The sequence below is a fragment of the Salvia miltiorrhiza genome, chromosome 2, assembly GCF_028751815.1.
Source record: "Salvia miltiorrhiza cultivar Shanhuang (shh) chromosome 2, IMPLAD_Smil_shh, whole genome shotgun sequence".
Lineage (NCBI taxonomy): Eukaryota > Viridiplantae > Streptophyta > Magnoliopsida > Lamiales > Lamiaceae > Salvia > Salvia miltiorrhiza.
Genome location: NC_080388.1, coordinates 6,083,762 through 6,105,018, shown reverse-complemented (window position 1 = coordinate 6,105,018; position 21,257 = coordinate 6,083,762). Strand labels below are relative to the sequence as shown.

Below are 21,257 nucleotides of genomic sequence, written 5' to 3'. Positions count from 1 at the left end.
GAAACCACGTGAGAACATTTTGGATTTCCTCCAAAAGTGTTGATCTCACGAAAGTTGGCCCATCTATTGAGAATGGAATAACATCACCTTTAAAAGAAAGATGTATAAAATTATTTTTGGTTTGATTGTTTATCATCTTCAAGGAAAATGGGATTTTATTATAAAGGCAATCACATTAGGGAATTCACCTCTAGCGGAGAATTGGGTCTGATCGGATTGAATTGTATCATGTGGTTGTTGCTTCTTAAAATCTTAACAATGAACATCTCGTGAGGAATGTGAATGGCTAAGAGACTTAGATTGGTTGGAGATGTGAATGGTGAGGAAGTTTTCTTGTGAACTATCTTTTGGTGTCGTGACTTTGCTTGAGGACAAGCAAAGGATCAAGTGTGGGGAGGTTGTTTAGCCCTATTTTGTGATGAATCTCTGGGTGTTTACGTGTTATATTGACTTTTATTTTGGTCTCTTTCACTTAAGAGTTGAATGATTTGAGCTTTTGTTCTAATTTTGTTGTCTCAGGATTTTGTGCTCACATTGATTGATATGTGAACAAAAGTAAAGTCAGAATTTAGTTGAATGGTCTGAAGAAGAATCAAAGTTCGTCTCGATACGAGTTCGTAGGCAAAAACGGATCTAAAATCCGACTTGAAACGAGGGAGAACGGACCAAAACAAAACGCTGCGCATTGCAGTCTGCGAAAGGCATACACGGCGGCGCCGTGGCACGGCGGGCGCCGTCCACGGCGGCCGCCGTCCCACGGCGGCGGCCGCCTCTGTTCAGATCCGAAAGTACGATTTTTCGATTAAAAACCCCTTTCTAGGGTTTTACTTTATCACTTTCGAACCCAGCAGCCTCTAGGGGCGATTTCCACCCTTTTCCTAAGGTCTTTAGAGTTTCAAAACAATTACTTTTGATTTTGGATTCATTGGATTGCTTTGGATGTCAATTAACATTTCATCGGATTGGATTTCATTGGATTGCTACGTTTTGTAAGAACTCATTTCGATTCTCTTTGTTATTTGAACCCTTTGGTTATTTAAATATTTTGTTTTCTTGCCTTTGATGAATGTGATGATTGAAGATCATTATTGTTGATTCTATATTCTCTTGGTTATAGGAATCCTTTGGTTAATTGAGTTTTGTGTTTTATGCTTTGATGAATGTGATGATTGAAGATCATTATTGTTGATTCTATATTCTCTTAGTTATATGAATCCTTTGGTTAATTGAATCTTTGTTTTATGCTTTTAATGGATGTGATGATTAGAGATTATTGTTGTTGAGTTTAGATAATCTACGTGATTCATAGCTCGTTGCTATTGTTTACGTTTTTCCCTTCTTGTTGGTGAAGGTTTAGAGATTTCTTTTTATGGAGATTAAGATTTTCTTTGCATTCGAATCTTATGCTTGATTTAGTTTCTTGTCTAGGTAGTAATTAATCTTTGATGTTTTACAAGTTTATGATCGTTTGGTTTAGTGTTGGAGTTGAAAACTCTAGTTGATTTCGTTAATGTTCAAATGCCATGTTCTAGTCCTTATATGTTTTCTGCATTAGTTAATGTTTATTGTTTCTTTCTGTTTACGTCTCGGTACTAAAGTGTGAGACAGTGTCAGACCCATTCTTCTGATTAGAGTGTTTAGATTTCCTTTCAGTTCCTTGTGAGTAACACGATTAGAGCCCTGCTAAGTCTTCATTGTGAGACGACTTGAGTCACCTTACCACCCTAGGACGACCTCGTATAAATTCGAGTCCATCCGCTAGGTGTTTTAGGATGAGTCATTTACCAATGTACATGAATCAGTGAACATCAGTGACAATGAGGCAACAAAGAGACAACTTGAAGAAGAAACATCAACTGACCCAAAACTCGTGAATAAAAGAGGGAAGAGAGTTGTGATGAAGAAGGAGAAGCCCTAATGTAGCATTTAGTTTTATGATGTTTTAGTAATTAGTACTTTAGGATTTGCACTTTCAAATTTCATACTTTAGAATTGTAATTTTAAATTTCGTTTTTAGGATTTCAGTTTCAAATTTAGTTGTTTAGGATTTCAACTTTCAAATATCAACTTATTAATGTTAGTATTTCATATTTCAGAATCATTTTATTATATATTATCTATTAATTAATATTACATAAGGCAAAAATCCATACAGAAAATGGGATCTTTTTCAAATTTTGAATGAATAACGAAAAACTAATGTATACTTTTGGCCGAACAAAAAATAAAATAAAAAATAAATAAATTACAATGAAACGGGTAAGTTACTAAAAGTGGGACGAAATTTATTGCAAGTAATAAAAATAATTAAAACTACTAACTTTTTTCTTCATTTCTTCTTCCACGTTTCTAGGAAAGGAGTATCAAATAATAAATGCAAACGTTAAATATTCTTTGCTTTTCATGATTTTGTGAAAGCAAATTGAATGAGGAAGAAATCGCATTGAATTCATATCGTGCCTCCTAAGACAAAGACACACACACACACACAAAAAGAATTAAAAATAAAATAAAATAAAATAAAATAAAATAAGAAAACTGCACGCGGTTCTCTTATCTTATAATACCTCTCAGATTAGATTCTGTCGTTTTTCATCATTTATCCGTATGTTTTTTCTGCCACCTTCTCGAATTTTCAACTTTCCTGGTATGTTTAGCTTTGTGGGCTATTTTTCTTTTTTCTGGGAATTATGAATCTTGAATTTTTATTTGTTCTTTTTCAATATGTTGTTTGTTTTTTGATATTAGTATACTAATAGTATATATAGGTAATTACATATTTTGATATCAAACGTGATATAATACAACTACAGACCATATAAGTTTACATAAATAGAAAAAAAAAATTATCCAATATAAAAGCTATAATAAAGATTGTAATAAAAATTTGGAACCAAAAGACCCAATAATAAATGTCGAAATTATATTTCAACTACATGCACAGGATTATATAAAATAAATACTACTAATACCAAAAAATATATAAAAAAAGCCCAATGACAAATGCTTACATGATAATACAGCTATAGGCCCACATAAAGGCCCACAAACATAAAATTACATAAGATTATATGCACGATTACATTAAGTATTAAGCAGTTACACAATTAAGCAGTTAAGTATTAAGCAGTTACACAATTAAGCAGTTACACAGATCATTATGCAGTTATACTCAGTTCTCATGAATCATTAAGAGGAACACGAATTATATGATCTAAAGATCCAACATATTTATTCAGGTAAGTTTTAATTCAATTATTCATATTTTCATAGCATGTGATAAATATGAATTTGCATGAATATTGTTGTCTGTTTTCAAATTTTTTAAACATCATGTTCGATAAACTCTAGAGTATATAGATTTGTTAACTTACCTGTGATGCAGTGCTGCTCCGTTCAATATTTGATGAATGATTGCCTGATGTCAAAATTAAAACATTCATTAGCACAATTATTTGCATATTATAAACTGCAGAGTAAATAGGTTTTGTTCAAATATATAAAACTAATAAGAGATTATACTTAACTTTTTCACTCTTGAATGATAGTAGGAAGAATTCATACGAATCTGGAAACAAAATAAATTTACAATTAGAAAGTCAGATCAAAAATTGTATTTCAAGAACATAAGATGATTAAACCGGTTCACATAATAATGTTTACCTTCTCTAATGGAATCCCACACTGACTGTCGAGATCAAAATACCAAATCAGCCCTTACAGAAGTGTTGGATCTGAAATATAAAACTAAACTTGTGTTAGATACAAAAATTGTCCAAATCAGAAGAGAAAATATAATTAACATGTGATAGAAATGCAACTTGCCTCAATATGGAAACTGAACAAAGCCTCCATGTATAGGGATGAAGTACTAAAAATTGTGGAGATCCCAATTTTAGGAAAATAATTGTGTAGTATTATTACAAAATGATTTAGCTATGTCACCCAAAATAAACAAATACAACAAAGGACAACTACATTTAGAAACAAATACAACAACGTACAACTACATTTAGAATATAATGAAAATATAAGATGAACCTCACAAAGTAGAAGTTCTCCAAATGATACACCAATAATCTTAAAGGAAAAGAACAAAAAACTTTATTTCTTTGGACAAAACTATTTCTGCAACTCAAACAATAATTATGTATACTTAAGAAAAGACTGACAGTTTAGGCTAGATTTCATATTAGTAAATTTTAATTTGTAAAGCACTTTGTGTAGAAATCATAGATCTACGAATATTCATGGATCATTATAGAATCAAATCTTTGAATATTCATAGATCTTTATAGAACTCGGATCTATGAATATTCATAGATCTTTATAGATCTCAGATCTACAATATTCATAGATCTTTATAGATCTATCATCTGTATTAATAGATCTACCATCTTTATGCAGATATATATATATATATATATATAGATATTCAAAAGTGATGCCTTAGACACAAAAATTACAAAAAAAAAATAAGCACGAATCTGTGTACATTTTCTACAAATTTTGTTTTAAGCACTACACTTCTTATGTAGATATTCATAGATCTACCATCATGTGAATTTGCGTTTAAACATTATTTTGTTTAGATATTGAAAAATCTAAACAAAATATGATATAAATCACGCAAAAATAAAAAAAAATAAAAGATTGCTTCGATCTGTGAAAGTATTTTAAAAACACAAGCAAAGATAGAACAAGAAAAAATACAACTTAACTCTGAAAAAATCGAAATAGAGGTAGTGATATGTTTAGAGAGATAGGAGAGCAGGAATGTTGAAAGAGTGAGAAGATGTGATTTGCTTCGGGTGCAATCTACACATATTTATAGTATAAAAAATATTAGGGTTTAGGGTGAGTGAATGGGCCAATATTATGGGCTCCAATTTTAATTCCATTTTCATCTTAACAAGAATAAGTCCCACGTTGACCTTATTTTTGTGCATATCATAGATAACCAACATGGTTATTAACTTTATATTGGACTCATTTTATAGCCCAACAAATTTAAGAACGGTGTTTACATATTTTTGGTCAATGAATACATTAGTGTGCGAATTAAAATTTACTTAATCAACAAATATATGCATAGGTGTATTTGATTGGGAGATCTCATATTATAAAAATAAATTTAATGGAGAGATAAAATAATATTTTTAAAAAATCATAATTTATTTATTTTCGATGATTTTTATATCATATTACAGATTTTTTCACGAACTTAAATTTAAGATGAATATTAAATATTTTTTCATTAATCAAATATGATGATATTTAGAAGAAAAAAAAAAGAGAAGAGAAAAAATTGATAGGAAGAGAGAAAAATGAAAAAATTGGTGGAAGAAGAGAGAGAAAAAATAGGGGAAAAATCTCCTCTTTTATATATTATATATATATATATATATATATATATATATATATATATATATATATATATATATTCATTCTAAAGGGCTGATGCCGCGTGTACATAAGCTATTTTAAACAAATAAACTATGCGGCGTGGAGTATGTAATAAAAGCCATAAACTCAACGAAAAAATTTAAAATTTGTAAAGTTACTGGGCTGATATTATGGGCACATTGATTTCAGCCCAATTCAATATTTTAATAAAATAATCATCCGAATTAAAATTAAAAAGGAGAGCTTCTCGGTCCATTTAAGATAGCTCCTAGGTCCATTTATTATTATACGTTATGTAATATATATATATATATATATATATATTTAAATGTAAATTAAATATGTAATAAATTTGTACTTTATATTTAGTCATATATTTTTGAATTGCCAATTCAAATATGTTTTATTTTCAAATATATTATATATTATCTTATATTTGATTGCTTTTATATTATATAATAGTTACATTTTTAATATTAAATTTTAAAAATAAAAGAAAGTCCGTTGAGCCAAGAAAATAATTTAGCTCAAAGATTTTTTTATAGTTAAATATATTTATACATTTAAATTAGGAAACCAAATATTGATTTTTTTCTTAACCTTTTTTTTTTTTGCAGATAACATGGAGCATGCTTCAAAAAAAACAAAATATCGTCAATCAGAGGATGAATTTGAGTGTGAAAGTGAAGACGATCTTTATGATACACCTAACGGTAATTATAGTTCTTTTCAAAATAGATATTAAAAATAAAAGTTGTTCATTTTATTCATATTATAATTGTTATTTTAAATTGTAATATATTTTGTCATTATTGTAATGTAGTGGTTGGAATTAGACCACAAAATCCCATCAGAGTTTCTGTACTGACGAATAAGAGGAGGAAACAAACTAAAACTACATGTGAAGGGAGTAGTCAGATTCCAGATATAATTGATTTAACAGATGACGAACCATGTCCCAAAGAATCTTCTTCATTTATGGATTGTGCAAGCACGAGCACAAATGAATGTCAAACTCGAAGTGAAAGAAATGATGAAAGATCAGAAGTCACTGATTTAACAAATGAAGAGTCAAATGACACAGATTATCTGTCAGATTTGGTTGCTACGGAAGAAGGTAAATAAATTTTCTTAATTTTTCATATTATCATTTTATATAATATTTGTTGATAGTGAATGTTTTGGTATCAATTAGTTTTATTTGTATACTTATAATTTATATTTTTAATGATTAATTCTAAATTTAATTTAACAGAATACTACGATCTTGGTGATCCAGTTTGTCGGTGTGAATTTTGCAATGCATTATTTTGGTATGATGAAAGAAAAGGGAAGTCTTGCGATACTGAAAATCCAACATACTCATTATGTTGTCGTAGTGGTAAAATAGAACTTCCGAAAATTAATCCTCCTCCAACATTGTTGCATAACTTTCTTCATGGAAAAGATGCAAAGAGCAAACATTTTCGAGATCATATTCGATCTTATAATAGTATGTTTGCATTTACGTCAATGGGAGGAAAGATTGATTTGAGTTTAAATACTGGCAATTCACCGCCAACATTTCGATTGCATGGTCAGATTTATCATTTGATGGGCAGTTTGATACCGGCTGAAGGTACTACACCAAAGTTTGCTCAACTATATATTTACGATACAGAAAACGAAGTTGCTAATAGGATGCAGTCTGTGAGGTAACTACAATGTTTACATGAAGTATGTAATGATTTTATTATTATTATTATTATTATTATTATTATTATTATTATTATTATTATTATTATTATTATTATTATTATTATTTCATTTTAGTTATGTAAAGTTATTTATTTTTATTTGTGTAGGCAAAAAAGTGATAAAAACAATTTACATGCTGAAATTGTTTCTGATTTGAAGATAATGTTGGATGAAAATAATGTGTTAGTGAAGACATTTAGAATGGCAAAAGAGAAGATTATTGATCAAGGTCAATCTGATGTCAAGATAAAGCTTATTGGTAGACGACACGGTGATGCTCGAACATATAATCTACCAACCGTATCTGAAGTGGCTGCTTTAGTAGTTGGTGATTTTGATGAATCGATGGGGGATAGAGATTTAATTGTTGAAACACAAACCGGAGAACTCAAGCGCATTAATGAATTACATGCAGCGTATCTTGGTTTGCAGTATCCATTGTTATTCCCATATGGTGAAGATGGATTTCGTGAAGATATTCCTTTAAATGTGCCGGGAAGTTCAAGTGGTAATAATGCTCGCAGTAATGTTACTATGAAAGATTACTTTGCTTTCCGGTTGCATGAAAGAGAATCTGATGCGACGACAATTTTGACTTCTAAACGTCTATTCCAACAGTTTGTGGTTGATGCATACACTATGATTGAATCATCTAGATTGATGTATATACGCATGAATCAGAAAAAAATGCGGGCTGATTTGTATAAAGGCCTCACAGATGCTCTAATAAGAGGTGAAACAAATCCAGCAACCAGAGGAAAAAGAGTGATATTGCCATCAAGTTTTGTTGGGGGAGCTCGATACATGGTGCAAAATTATCAAGATGCGATGGCTATATGTAAATGGGCTGGATATCCTAATCTATTCATCACATTTACATGTAATCCAAAGTGGCCTGAGATTGTTAGATATGTTGAAAAACGAGGATTGAAACCGGAAGACCGCCCTGATATTGTTTGTCGAGTTTTCAAAATGAAGTTGAATAATTTGATTAATGATCTACGTAAAGAGAAAATATTCGGCATTGTGAGAGCAGGTATTATATTTAGATTACATTATTACTTTATGCATTATATTATTTTATTAATATTTATGTGATTTCGTAAATTAATTTATTATATTTCTATATTTATATTGTCACAGTTGTATACACTATTGAATTTCAAAAAAGAGGACTTCCACATGCACATATTCTGCTCTTCCTTTGGAATGAAGATAGAAATCTTTCACCAGATAATATCAACGAAATTATTTCAGCTGAAATACCGGACATGGATTTAGATCCAAAGTATTATACAGTTGTACATGATTTCATGCTTCATGGTCCATGTGGAGTAGCAAATAAAAATTCGCCTTGCATGGCAAATGGTCGTTGCACAAAATATTTTCCCAAAAAATATGTTGAGACAACGAGTGTTGATGAAGATGGTTATCCAGTATATAGGCGTAGAAATAATGGGAGAACAATTCTGAAGAATGGTGTGCCTTTGGACAATAGATATGTTGTTCCGCACAATCGTTATCTTCTAATGAAGTATGGAGCACATATAAATGTTGAATGGTGCAATCAGTCACGGTCGATCAAATATTTGTTCAAGTATATCAACAAAGGAAATGATCGTGTTACTGCATCTTTCTATAAGAGCACGGATGATGGACATATGGAAAAGAATGTGGATGAAGTGAATATGTATTATGATTGCAGATACATATCACCATGTGAGGCTGCATGGCGAATCTTTGGATTTGAAATACAGTACAAAGATCCTCCCGTTGAAAGGTTGAGTTTTCATCTTCCGAATGAGCAAAACATAATATTTTCAGAGTCGGATACATTAGATGAGGTTTTGAGTAAACCTACAATTGGACAAACCAAGTTCTTAAAGTGGTTTGAGGCAAATAAGATATATCCAGAAGCAAGGAAACTTACATATGCAGAATTCCCAACACAATTTGTTTGGCACGCAAAGAAAATAAATGCATGGGAACCAAGAAAAGAAAGGTACTCGATTGGAAGAGTTGTTTATTTACCTCCTGGGAGTGGAGAAATGTATTATTTGAGATGTTTACTCAACATAGTACGTGGACCTACATGTTATGCGGACATAAGAACTGTTAATGGGATTGTATATGGTTCATTTAAGGAAGCTTGCTATGCAATGGGATTGTTGAATGATGATAGAGAATACATTGATGGTATAGTTGAAGCAAGTTGTTGGGCATCTGCTAAGTCTTTAAGAATGTTATTCGTCACATTATTGTCGTCCGACTCTTTTGGAAGCGTAGCAGATGTTTGGAATGCATGCTGGATATATTTATCAGATGATATCTTATACAATCAAAGAACTATGCTGCATCATCCAGGTGAAATCATTACAGAGTTTTATATTATCATTTTACATGTTTTCTTTTTTATAATTACATTATATTATGGGATTATATATATATTTTAAAAATTGCAGAACTACAACTAACTGAAGAACAAATCAAGTGTTATACACTTGTGGAAATTGAAAAACTGTTGAGTAGTTTTGGAAAGACTTTGCGAGAGTTTGAAGGCATTCCTTATCCAAGTTCTGAATTCTTCGAATCTGATCAAAATAAATTGATCAGTGATGAACTAAGATATGATCAAAAAGCATTAACAGATGAACACAAAGCTTTGATTTCTAAGCTTACCGATGAACAACGATGTGTTTATGATACTGTTATTAATGCGACACGGTCAAATTATGGAGGAATGCTTTTCATATATGGGTATGGAGGTACGGGAAAAACATTCATATGGAACACTCTTTCAGCAGCTCTAAGGTCAAAGGGAGAAATTGTTTTAAATGTTGCTTCAAGTGGAATTGCGTCCCTGTTGTTGCCTGGTGGAAGAACAGCTCATTCACGATTCAAAATTCCCATAAATGTCAATGAGGATTCCATGTGCAACATAAATCAAGGTTCTCCACTTGCAGAATTGATTGATAAGTGTAAGCTTATTATTTGGGATGAGGCACCGATGATGCACAAGTTTTGTTTTGAAGCATTGGATCGAAGTCTACGAGATATAATGCGGTTTGTCAATCCGTCAAGTGCATCCACCCCTTTTGGAGGAAAGACAGTTGTGTTCGGGGGTGATTTCAGACAGATACTACCTGTTATACCAAAAGGAAGTAGACAAGATATTGTTTTTGCAACAATAAATTCTTCATATCTCTGGAAATATTGCAAGGTTTTACGGTTGACAAAAAATATGAGGCTTCAAAATATGGGCTCCAGTGCTGAAGCTGTGGAGTTGGAAGAGTTCTCTAAATGGATTGCGAGTATAGGCGATGGAACAATTGGAAGTGCGAATGATGGTAATGTCAATATTGATATTCGAACAGATTTTTTGATAAAATGGTCTGGAAATCCAATTGAGCACATAGTTAACACCATTTATCCATCAGATTGTTCCAATAATGTAGATACAAGTTATCTACAAGAGAGAGCAATACTTGCTCCTACTCTTAATGCTGTTGAATCTGTAAATCAATACATGATTTCTTTGAACAAAAGTGAAGGACGTTTATATAGAAGCTCAGACTCAACTTCAAGATCAGATTCAATCACTGATTTGGTACAACAGGTGCATACCCCAGAATTCTTGAATAGCATCAAATGTTCAGGAGTACCAAATCACGAAATATATTTGAAGGTTGGAACTCCGGTTATGTTGTTGAGGAGCATTGATCATGCAAATAGATTGTGCAATGGAACTCGATTGAAAATAACAAGACTTGGACAACATGTTTTGGAAGCACAAATTCTTACGGGAGATAATGCAAATACAAAAATTTTGATTCCAAGAATGTCATTGACTCCTGCTGATCCAAGATTGCCATTTAAGTTTGAACGACGACAATTCCCCCTGATTGTATCTTATGCAATGACGATCAACAAAAGTCAAGGGCAATCGTTTTCTCATGTTGGTTTATTCTTGCCAAGACCAGTTTTTACACATGGCCAATTGTACGTTGCAGTGTCAAGAGTACGAAGTCGAGCAGGACTTAAAATATTGCTTTCTGAAGATGGTAGAAATGATGATACTACTACTACAAATGTTGTGTATAGGGAAGTTTTTCAAAATGTATGGCAATATGTGTGTTATTGTTTTGCATTTAATTATAATTAAATTTAATTTATATGAATATCATGTCTTATTTTCATATTTATTTATTTAAAATATTATTTAAAAATAACACTCAACGTGCAGCACTTGCCGTGCAACGCACGGGCGGGTGTTCTAGTAATTTTAAATAACTAGAATAAACATATAAATTCTTACCTTAACTTGATTTCGGAAATCACCCTCTCAAATTCGCCTTTCAAAAAATTTCGTAGTGAAATATTCATCCCAAGCCCAAGCCCAAGCCCAAGCCCAATTGATTAGAGTGACACGAAAAAGAATACTACTATATGACTGCGTTAGGGTTTCAATCTATTTTTTGTTCTACATCTGTTCTGTCCACTACGAACACGATGAGTAATTCCGAGCAGAAACGGTTTAATGCGAAATTTCACCTTGGCAAGTCCGGTATGTATCATTTATCTGCTTTTTCTCCGCCAGATTTTTCTGAAATCCCTGAAGATAGTTTCGACCTTCCTTTTTTGAATCCATGGCAGCCAGCTTTTGGTAACAGTTGTAGGGGTTTGTTGGTTATGGGCGATGCTTTTGGCCATATTTTTCTTTGCAACCCCACAACCAAACAGTTTCAATTTATTCCTCCCACAGAAGATATAACTTATTTTAGCATCCAGCAGTTGTCTCTCGGCTATGATTCTAAATCTGGTGATTACAAACTCTTAAGAGTTACGATACGAATGCGGGAACCTGATGGAACAAATAGAACAAAAACTGAGTTGTATTCGGTAAAAAATGATTCTTGGAAGACGATTCCGAATTGTGATTGTTTTCTATATGGCCGCGGTGAGTATGTTGACGATAGGTGTTATTGGCTGGATTTATATGGAAGCAAAGTCATATCGTTCGATTTTAGCGAGGAAAGCTTCTCTTACTTGCCTGTACCACGTGAGCCACCAGAGCCAGAGGATCGTCTTGATAAATTTCTGCTATTTAAGTTAGATAATGAAGATTCGGTAGGGCTTATTTTAGTTTGGCCACGGAGCGGAGGTATCTATAGTTGCGGTAAACGTATTGGCGGTGATTATTATCAGTTTTGGGTATGGAGAGATGGGTCTTGGTGCTTGCATAAAAATGTCGTTCTTAGTGGTTGTTATGATATATCAGATATGATAGATGGTCGATTCATGTTTCTTGAAGGACCAAGTAGCCAATCGCTTATACCCTATGAATGTCATCAAGTAGTTTACGATTGGAATGGGAAAGAGTGTATGTATTTGGGTTTGATTGAGCGTAGGAATAATATCATTTTCTTTTCTTATGTTCAGAGCACCTTTGCGCTGCCCCATGGAAAGCCAATCAATGGGTATGTATGTAACATTCTTCTTTCAACCCCTTGTGTGGCTTAATTATATCATGCATTTTTTTACTGTCGAACACTTGAAATGGGCATAGCTAATTCGAAATACGTTATGATTTTTGGTGTTATATTTTAGATAAAGTTTCTTGAATATATAGTATTCGAAATTGAAACACCATGTTGACTCTCACTATTTCTAATTGAAAAGCTAGCCAACTTTCTCTTTGTTTCAGTATTTCATGTGAAATAACATGATGTGTGAGTGCAGATCCCGTTATCTTAATCATATTCAGACTGACTCCAAGCCTATACTCAAATGGGCGAATGATGGTTATGATTCTGATCTTGATCTTAGTCTTGATGACTACAACTTGAACCTCATTGATTCGTTTGTTAACGGGTATGTTTTTCCGTGCATTTTCCTTATTATCAACAATTGATAGGGTATTGCATAAGGATTAATTTTGAATATGAAGGTAATACATGCATGGGTGTTATAATTGTATAAAGTTAGTTTCTTAAATAGGATGTTAATTATTTGTGTTTTAGATTACTTTTTTAATGAAAAGCAGCTTTCTTGCTTCCTTTTACTAATTAAACACATGTGAGACTGCAGATTCCGTGTCTTTGATGATACAGAGGAGGCAGTGGAGGTATTGGAGGAGGAGGAGGATGAGGATGAGGATGAGGATGAGGATGAGGATGAGGATGAGGATGAGGATGAGGATGAGGATGAGGAGATGGTATTCTTGTTCTCATTTGTTTTTTACTTCATTCTTTTTAGCTCCAATCTAATAATATATATTCTGTGACATTGATGCATATTATTTTTAGTTGAAGTTGGGAATGATATGCTTTCTGTTATACTTTATTGGATCTAAACATTAAGCTACTACTTCATTGATTTGTCATTGGAAGTTTTCTTTCTTACACTGTTACACATAACTCTATGGACCTTAGTCCTTCATAATCAGTTATGTATTGACTTACCAATAACTGTTCTTAGGAACTTGATGTTGGAAATATAGCCTCATTGATTATGATTTTATCTATGGATAAAGTCAGTTTGTTTAATACTTGTTTCTGTTTCTTTTCTTTTTTCTTTTTTATTTTAATGATTTGGAATTTCATGTCTCAACTCATTGGCAAATTTTGCAGGATCCTAACACTGAGGAGTTAGTTGCAAATTGGCGAAAAAATTGTTCACGCTATGTTGTTGGAATTAGTCATGGTGAAAGTTCGATAATTTACCTAATCTGTTATTTGTTACTCCATGCATTGTTCCTCACCATGTTTATTTTGAGAAACAATGTGGGGAAATTTCAGCAATGCGAAATAGTCATGGTGAAAGATGTTTATTTTGAGAAACAATGAGGGGAAATTGTAGCTATGCTGCTCGAAATGGTCATGGTGAAAGTTTGATGATGATGGGAAATTGCAGATAATGAAGTGAATAAAAGTACTAAACTTGAAAATAAAATATTTGAAGTATCTAGTAGATTGAACATTAATTAATAATTATATAGTAGTCGTAATAGAATTGTTGCACATTAATTAATAATTACAGTAGTCGTGATAGAATTGTTGCAGTTTCTTGGTTAACTTTAAAATGAATATGCTACTAGTAGTTGTTTCCCACATATATAAATTAGCTCCACCATTGACGGATATTTCCATTAAGTCCTAAATAAGTATGGTTAACAGTTGAATATCATGTGTGATTATGTGATTAGCCAACCTTGTCTACATGCTATATTTTATATTCTCTCATGAGTTACTGATTTCACATCATATTCTCTTATATCATATTTTAGGTACAAAAGCACCTGGGGCACCATTTGCTGAATGTGGTTCTCTCCCATTACGTGGAATGTGTTGTTCAGTGAGTAATACTGAACCGTATCCTACAAACACATATTGACTGTTTTATGTCAAGATCCTAGGAAATATAACCCGCTAATGATGGAATTATTTTAGTATCATTGAAAATTAAATGTTCATCTCTTTTGTAACCCATGCTGCTAATTTGGAAGTATATTAGGGTAAACATAATAATAAGAAGATGTTGAGATGGCAAACTTTATTGGTTGTACATATGCTTATATATGGGTTGATGAGGCCCTGTCAATTACTTCAAATTTAAAGGTAGAGCATATCTTAAGTCACAACATGAAATAAGTAGTATTGTATTTGTAGCATATGATATGAGGAAGATGCAATAAACTACAAATCTTGGCCTTAATTCTTTGAGTGAAAGAGCCTTTAAAACCTTTTGGATGAAAAAATTTGTTCCAAGTTAAAAAAGATTGGGATATAATTGATGTTTCAAAAATTGGTTTATAATACATAATATAAAATTTATTCATTTTAAATAGGTTGTACATTACAAGTATTTGCTCTTGTATAATGTTACTGGAACTAGACTATATAAATATTATGTATTTTGGTTGGATTTCATTAATACTCCTGCCATATGAAGTATATAGTGACCAGTTTTGACCACTTGTGTTTGTTATTTGGATTCCAACTAGCAATTGAAATTTCATTTAACCTAAATACCAAATTATATAATTCTTTGTTCAAAAAAGAAAAAACCAAATATATTGCTTTAGTTTATCAGTCGCTCTATATGATAATGGCTTTGGAATCTAGATTAAGTACTTAGGGGGGGTGTATTCTTACAGGATTTTAATAGATTTTAAAAATCTAGAGATTTTAAAAATCTACATATTTCACACAGATTCTTCTTGTATTTTGGAATTCTAAATAGATTTTGAACGGATTTTGTAGGGATTTTAATTTTAACAAGAATTTGACGGACTTGAAATCTACCATCCCAGCGCTCGTTGGAATTAATTGAGCGCTGGGACAGCTCCTAGTGATCGCTTTACCCAGCGACTGCTGGCCTCGTTGAATATTGATAGTTTCACATAGAGAGATTAGTATGGTAATTAAAAAACGTGATTATGTTTTTGTAGAAGTCAATAAACACTAGATTTGTTTTAATGCTAAATAGTGTTGATGAGTACACACTGGACCAGACACCAAAAATAAATAATTCCCACCATTTAGTTAATGATATTAATATTAGCTGCCAAAATGTTGTGAAAGTATTTTTATAATTATACTACTTATTTCAAAGTACACTTAAGTCGGCAAGAAACAAATTTCATAATTGAATATGGGTATCAAACAAATCATGGTATCTAGATAGATTGCCAGCGACCGTTGGGTATCAAGTAAGACTCATTAGGTTTTACCGGGCCAGCGATCGCTGGCTTCTTCGAGCCGCGGCCAGTGAAACCCAGCCGGCGCTGAAATTTGAAGATTTCTGAAATCTCGTGGTCTGAGGTTGGATTTGTTCATGTGTATTTTTTGTATGAAATCAATGAAAATCAGTCCAATTTTAAAATTCATAGATTTTTAAATACCTCTAGATTTTCATAGATTTTTAAAAGTCTGAAACGATTACATCTGGATTTTTTATAAAATTTTAAAAGTCTTGAACGAATACCTCTAGATTTTCAGACTTTTAAAAGTCTGACGAATACACCCAGATTTTAGAAGTATGCAGAAATCTATTAAAATCTTGAACGAATACGCCCTCCTCAGATTAGGTAGTGATGATTTTTTAACAAAATCAATTTTGTCAATTATTTATTTATTTATTATGTCTAAAATGTATTGTTCTAAATAGGACCTTTATATCTATCTACAAAATCCTAACTATAGAAGACAGTATAACCATGTAATTTTGAAAAATGGAAATGTTGTTTGGGAAATTTATTAAGTGTTTTGATTATGATTCCAATACTCCTAAAATGATGATGAACCATTCTGATATAATAGTCCGATAGCAAGCTTGCATGTTAGTAGGGGTGAGCATTCGGTTATATGGTTCGGTTTTTACTAAAACCAAACCAAACCATATTTTTTTTCGGTTAGAAAAAAAAACCGAACTGAACCGAATTAACCGAACAACCCGAACCGAATTAACCGAAATTTTTATAACTAAAACCGAACCGAACCGAAAAACCGAATTAATCCGAAAAAACCCGAAAAAAAACCGAAAAAACCGAAAAACCGAAAATTCTGAAACAAAACCGAAAAATCCGAAAAAAAAAATAGTAAAATTAAAAAAAAATCTGCTCAATTTTTTTTACATATTTTATCATTATCCATCATTCATTTAATCATTTCAAGAACATACATGTATATATAACAACCTAATAATTAAAATTGTTAGATATTTTAAGTATATAATTAAAATATTATATATATATATATATATATAATTCGGTTTTCGGTTTTGTTCGGTTTTAAAAAATCCGAACCGAACCGAAAAACCGAAATTTTGTATAAAAAAAAACCGAACCGAACCGAAAAACCGAACCATATTTTAAAATTTCGGTTTGGATCGGTTCGGTTATTCGGTTTCGGATTTTTTGCTCACCCCTACATGTTAGTGAGCTTTAACTTTGACAATGATGAGTTCGTAAACAATTCTCATAATAAAGCTAGATAATCATAGATAAAATAGTAAAAATGGTAGAGATTTTATTGATGGAGAAGAGTTCCCAAATACAAATCAAGAATAATAATAATGAAAGAATCCCCTTATTCCATGTACAAGTGCCCTATTTATGAGAATAAGCCTAAGGCCTTTGGGCCTTTCTAAGCCCCTAAAGCCCATTAGCCCAAACCCCCTTATACTATAGCCTGGAGTCGCGCTATCAGGGCTGGCATAGGTCAAAGCTGGAAGTCAGAACTGAGTTTTGCCAAGCCGAGAGTCGAGTTAACCCTATAAAGTCGGTGCTATCAACTCGGTGCTGGACCAAATACCTGAAATAACCATAATAATAATGACTAACAATTAGAAATATTCTTGTTCTAATATGCACAGTGCTGATGTATATTTTACTCCTCATTAGACAAGAATTTAACTAAGAGAGAACCTTGTTTGGTCGTAATTTCCCATGCATTTTGTGATTATTTTACTCGTAACATGTTAAGTTTTCCGTCTTGTTAGCATGAATTCGATTAAATTGCACTAAGTTGTCATTTGTCGTGTTACAGGTTTCAACGGAAAACAATTTAAAATTTCTAATCGGCTATGGCTTGCAGCTACCCGGCATTGACTGCAGCTTCGCCAAGAATAATAAGCACATAGAAGGCTGCAAGCTTAGCCAGCCATGGTTGGCCCATACCCTGCTCTCGCTTGGCTGTTGTGTGAGGGGCAGAGGGCCCCTTGGCTGGATTGGGCAGATAGGAGGCAGCAACCTTAGCCCGCCCTTGCTTGGCTGTCGCAAGAATAATATGCCCTTAGAAGGCAGCAAGCTTAGCCAGCCATGGTTGTGCCATAGCCTGCTCTCGCTTGGCTGTTCTGTGAGGGGCAGAGGGCCCGTTCGCTGGATTGGGCGTATAGGAATAGGAGGCAGCAACCTTAGCCAGCTGTGGTTGGCCCCTAGCCTGCCCTTGCTTGGCTGTCGCATGAAGGGCAGTCTGCGGATTTTCTATTGAATGTTATTTTGGGGCTCTCTTGGCACGCCTGCATTATCATCTGTCATTACGCTCTTTCTCACTGGCTCTACACAAAAAACAATAGAGAAGCACTTAGGTTTGTAAGAATTGCTTTATCAAATTTATCTTGGAGAATGTTTTGTGCTTGGTTTGTAAGTTTTATCTTTTCTTTCTAATTTGTAGTTTGATTTGATGGTTTTTTTATCTTTATTTGCTTGAATCAATTCAACGTTATAATTTAGTTTTCAAATCTATAGTGTTTAGGGAGTTTGAATTGAGGTTTGATTAATTGTTTGTGAATTCTTGATGCACACTGTCCAATTTGAAAACTAAATTATCACGTTTAATTGATTTGACTATTGTATTTAGGGCAGAGCAAAATCGAATCGTTCTTTTCAAATCGAATTGAACTGAACCGAACCAAATTGGGTGATTTGGTTTTGTAGATAAAATGGTGCAGTTTGGTTTGAAAATTTTCAAACCGCCAATTTTTGGTTCGGGTTCGACCAAACCTGTCGAATTATTTAATAATTATTATAATATATTATATATTTTATAAATAATTAATATTAAATTATTAAACATTAGTCATTAGGGTTTTGTTTTAGATTTCAAAGTTCAAACCTAATTCTAATTCTATTCCGTCGCCCCCCCTTCTCTCACCCATTTTAGAGCTAGGGTTTGCTGAGCGGCCTGAGCTCCCGTCGCCCCCACCTCATTCTGCCATCCCCACGCACACTCGCAGCCCCCGAGGCCCATGCCGGCGCCGCCTTCTGCACCGAGCCTCTCTGTTCACGTCCTCGTCCCTCACCGCTGAGCCCACTATAGTTGAGTTGTCGTCGCGAGACTCGCGACGTCGCCCAGGTCTCAAGCTCCCAACGACGCCGTGACGCCGTTGCTGTCGCCCAGTGCCGTCGCCCATGTGCTTGACTGAAATCAAAATACTGAAGTCACTTCAGTATCAGTCTACAACCACTTTACAACTGAAGATTGGTTTGTTTGTTTTCCGCAAAAATAGCCTACAGGTGAAATTTTCCCCGCCCCCCATACACCTGTTCAGTCAACCCTCCGAGACCCAACAATTGGTATCAGAGCAAGTTGTTCGCAAGAACAAATTGCTTTGACCCGGTTCTACTGAACTAGATCATTTTCTAAACGAGGGTTTTGAACTTTTTCGTCTTCTAAGTGCTATTTGCGTTCTATACCTATTATATCTCTTTTCCATGTACAATGGAAACTAACTACAACAGAGCCTCATCACTCCCAGCGTTTATTATTGAAAAATACGGCATATGGAAGTTTAGACTAGAGAGCTATCTCACTGCTCAACACTGTCGAATGTGGGAAGTCATCACCAAAGAACCAATCGTCATCACAGAAAGTGGTCAAGAGGACTCCACTGGACACCACAAGAGATCCATACGATGAAGTCCAGATCAAATCCAAGGCTGACTTCACCACTGAAGAAAGAATGCAAGATGAGCTCGATAATCTTGCCAAGAATATCATCTCCAGAACAGTCCCCGACAAACACGTCACCAAGATTATCAAATGCAAGACAACAAAAGAGATGTGGGATATTCTCGAAAGGATGTGCATCGGATCAGAGGAAATAAAAGAGAATAAGCAATTTATAGCTTGCCAAAAGTTCGACACATTCCTGATGCTAAAAAACGAATCAGTTGAAGAAATGGAGTACAGATTCAATTAAATACTGAACGAGGTTCAATCCATCTCAAATGACAAGTATACACAACGAGAAATCAACTTAAAGATTCTACGAGCACTTCCGCGAGGTGACTGGCAAATTTATGCAGTTGCTCATCAGAACAAACTTGGATTCAACATGCTCCCAACTGATAAGCTTTTCTCAGACTTAAAAGCAAATGAATTTGACATTCTGAGAAATCGAGAAACCAAAAAGGCCGGAGGATCAAGATGAAGATACTCCATTCGGATCAAAAGGAGCTGCACTAAAAACTTCATCAAAGGAAAGCAAGAAGCAGTCGAAGGAACCGACTGAACTGAAACCAGAAGACTTCTTCAGTCAATATGCTTTGTTGACTGAAAGATCTAATAAAATGGAATCTAAGTTTCGCAAGTACAAGAAGTTCCACAAAGGGAAAAGAAACAGAGCACAAATCCAGACACTCCACGGACAAGGATGTGGAATGTTTTGGGTGCGGGAAGAAAGGGCACTACAGAACTGATTGCCCTGAATTATCGCATGAGGAACGCAAAGAGCTAAGAGCTAAGAGGGATCGCAAGTACGCGAAGAAGAAAGCTATGGTAGCTGGAGATGCTGGAGCTTCTTAATCAACAATTGAATGACTGAATCATCAACCAGCAACTCCACCAACTCAAACGACGAGCCAAGCCCTCATGGCCAAAGATGCCGAAAGCGTGGCTGACAATTCAGATAACAGCTATGACAACGGAATGAATGGGCCTGAGGTAAACTCTCACTCTAGAACTCTTAATACCGATAACTCCTTGTTGTTTACAGGAGATATCTCAGAATCTTGAGGCAGCTCAACCAATGAAGTTGATGAGTATGATCAGCTCATGATTGATCATCGATTGCTAAGAATAATTCAAGAAAGAAACAGTCATCTACTATCCAGATGAAAATTGTCTTGCCGAACTGATTATAGAAAATCACCAGCTGAAAGCAGAGCTCAAGAAATCAACAGTAGAATGTGAGAGGGCCTCTCATGAAATCAAGAGGCTCAACTACAAATTAGAGCAAACAGTCAAGAACTGTATGAAGAAATCTCCATTAATGGACAACTTTCCATCAACAACCCTAGTGGAAAGTATTGGAGGAAAGTTGATCTCTACTGATAAGGGAAATGAGTCATGATTCAGAATGTAACTGAAACATTCGATACGCCAGAAGAATCAAGGAATTATGACAAGGAAGAAGTTGAGAAAAGAAACCTAATGGTAAACAAGAATGTTCCTTCTCCACAGAGCTTCAGACGAGCAAATCAGGCACCCAATCAGTATATCCTCTTGAAAAGACTAGAAAGCCAATTTCAGTCGAAATATGGGAAAGGAACATCAGGACTGAAACAACATCAAAACTACACTTTATTGCATAAATCCCTTATTTTAAGGAAT

The 21,257-nt window shown here is 33.7% G+C and overlaps 2 protein-coding genes and 1 long non-coding RNA gene across 7 annotated transcripts; 2 read left to right on the top strand and 1 right to left on the bottom strand.

Annotated features, from left to right (window-relative positions):
* Positions 1-2,207: 2,207 nt before the first annotated feature.
* On the bottom strand, positions 2,208-3,740 carry LOC131012832 (uncharacterized). Its single transcript, XR_009097481.1, has 2 exons — positions 3,664-3,740; positions 2,208-3,568 (listed from the first exon to the last, which is right to left on the bottom strand). It is a non-coding gene; the product is annotated as an uncharacterized LOC131012832 (long non-coding RNA).
* Positions 3,741-7,004: 3,264 nt separating this feature from the next.
* LOC131007899 (uncharacterized) lies at positions 7,005-11,305 on the top strand. Its single transcript, XM_057934812.1, has 4 exons — positions 7,005-7,100; positions 7,251-8,179; positions 8,287-9,507; positions 9,606-11,305. Exons 1-4 carry the CDS (start codon positions 7,087-7,089, stop codon positions 11,303-11,305), a joined length of 3,864 nt encoding a protein of 1,287 aa, XP_057790795.1. The 5' UTR covers positions 7,005-7,086.
* A 275-nt stretch (positions 11,306-11,580) lies between these two features.
* LOC131012830 (uncharacterized) lies at positions 11,581-18,384 on the top strand. 5 transcript variants are annotated; one of them, XM_057940820.1, is made up of 7 exons: positions 11,581-11,707; positions 11,797-12,620; positions 12,883-13,014; positions 13,231-13,357; positions 13,773-13,845; positions 14,429-14,496; positions 17,691-18,384. In XM_057940820.1, the coding sequence occupies exons 1-7, from the start codon at positions 11,681-11,683 to the stop codon at positions 18,132-18,134; spliced, it is 1,695 nt and encodes a 564-aa protein (XP_057796803.1). In that variant the 5' UTR covers positions 11,581-11,680; the 3' UTR covers positions 18,135-18,384. The 5 variants fall into 5 exon arrangements, with proteins under 5 accessions (XP_057796803.1, XP_057796802.1, XP_057796804.1 ...); XM_057940819.1 differs by having other exon boundaries at positions 13,773-13,851; XM_057940821.1 differs by lacking the exon at positions 13,773-13,845.
* The last annotated feature ends 2,873 nt before the right edge of the window (positions 18,385-21,257 follow it).

What these genes read in the sequence shown, in the direction of transcription:
- LOC131012830 (XM_057940817.1), top strand. Translation starts at nt 11,653, where the DNA reads ATGAGTAATTCCGAGCAGAAACGGTTTAATGCGAAATTTCACCTTGGC. An exon ending in CATGGAAAGCCAATCAATGG is followed by an intron (nt 12,621 to 12,882) that starts GTATGTATGTAA and finishes GTGTGAGTGCAG; the next exon opens with ATCCCGTTATCTTAATCATA. An exon ending in TGGAATTAGTCATGGTGAAA is followed by an intron (nt 13,852 to 14,428) that starts GTTCGATAATTT and finishes ATCATATTTTAG; the next exon opens with GTACAAAAGCACCTGGGGCA.
- LOC131007899 (XM_057934812.1), top strand. An exon ending in ATTCGGCATTGTGAGAGCAG is followed by an intron (nt 8,180 to 8,286) that starts GTATTATATTTA and finishes ATATTGTCACAG; the next exon opens with TTGTATACACTATTGAATTT. An exon ending in AACTATGCTGCATCATCCAG is followed by an intron (nt 9,508 to 9,605) that starts GTGAAATCATTA and finishes TAAAAATTGCAG; the next exon opens with AACTACAACTAACTGAAGAA.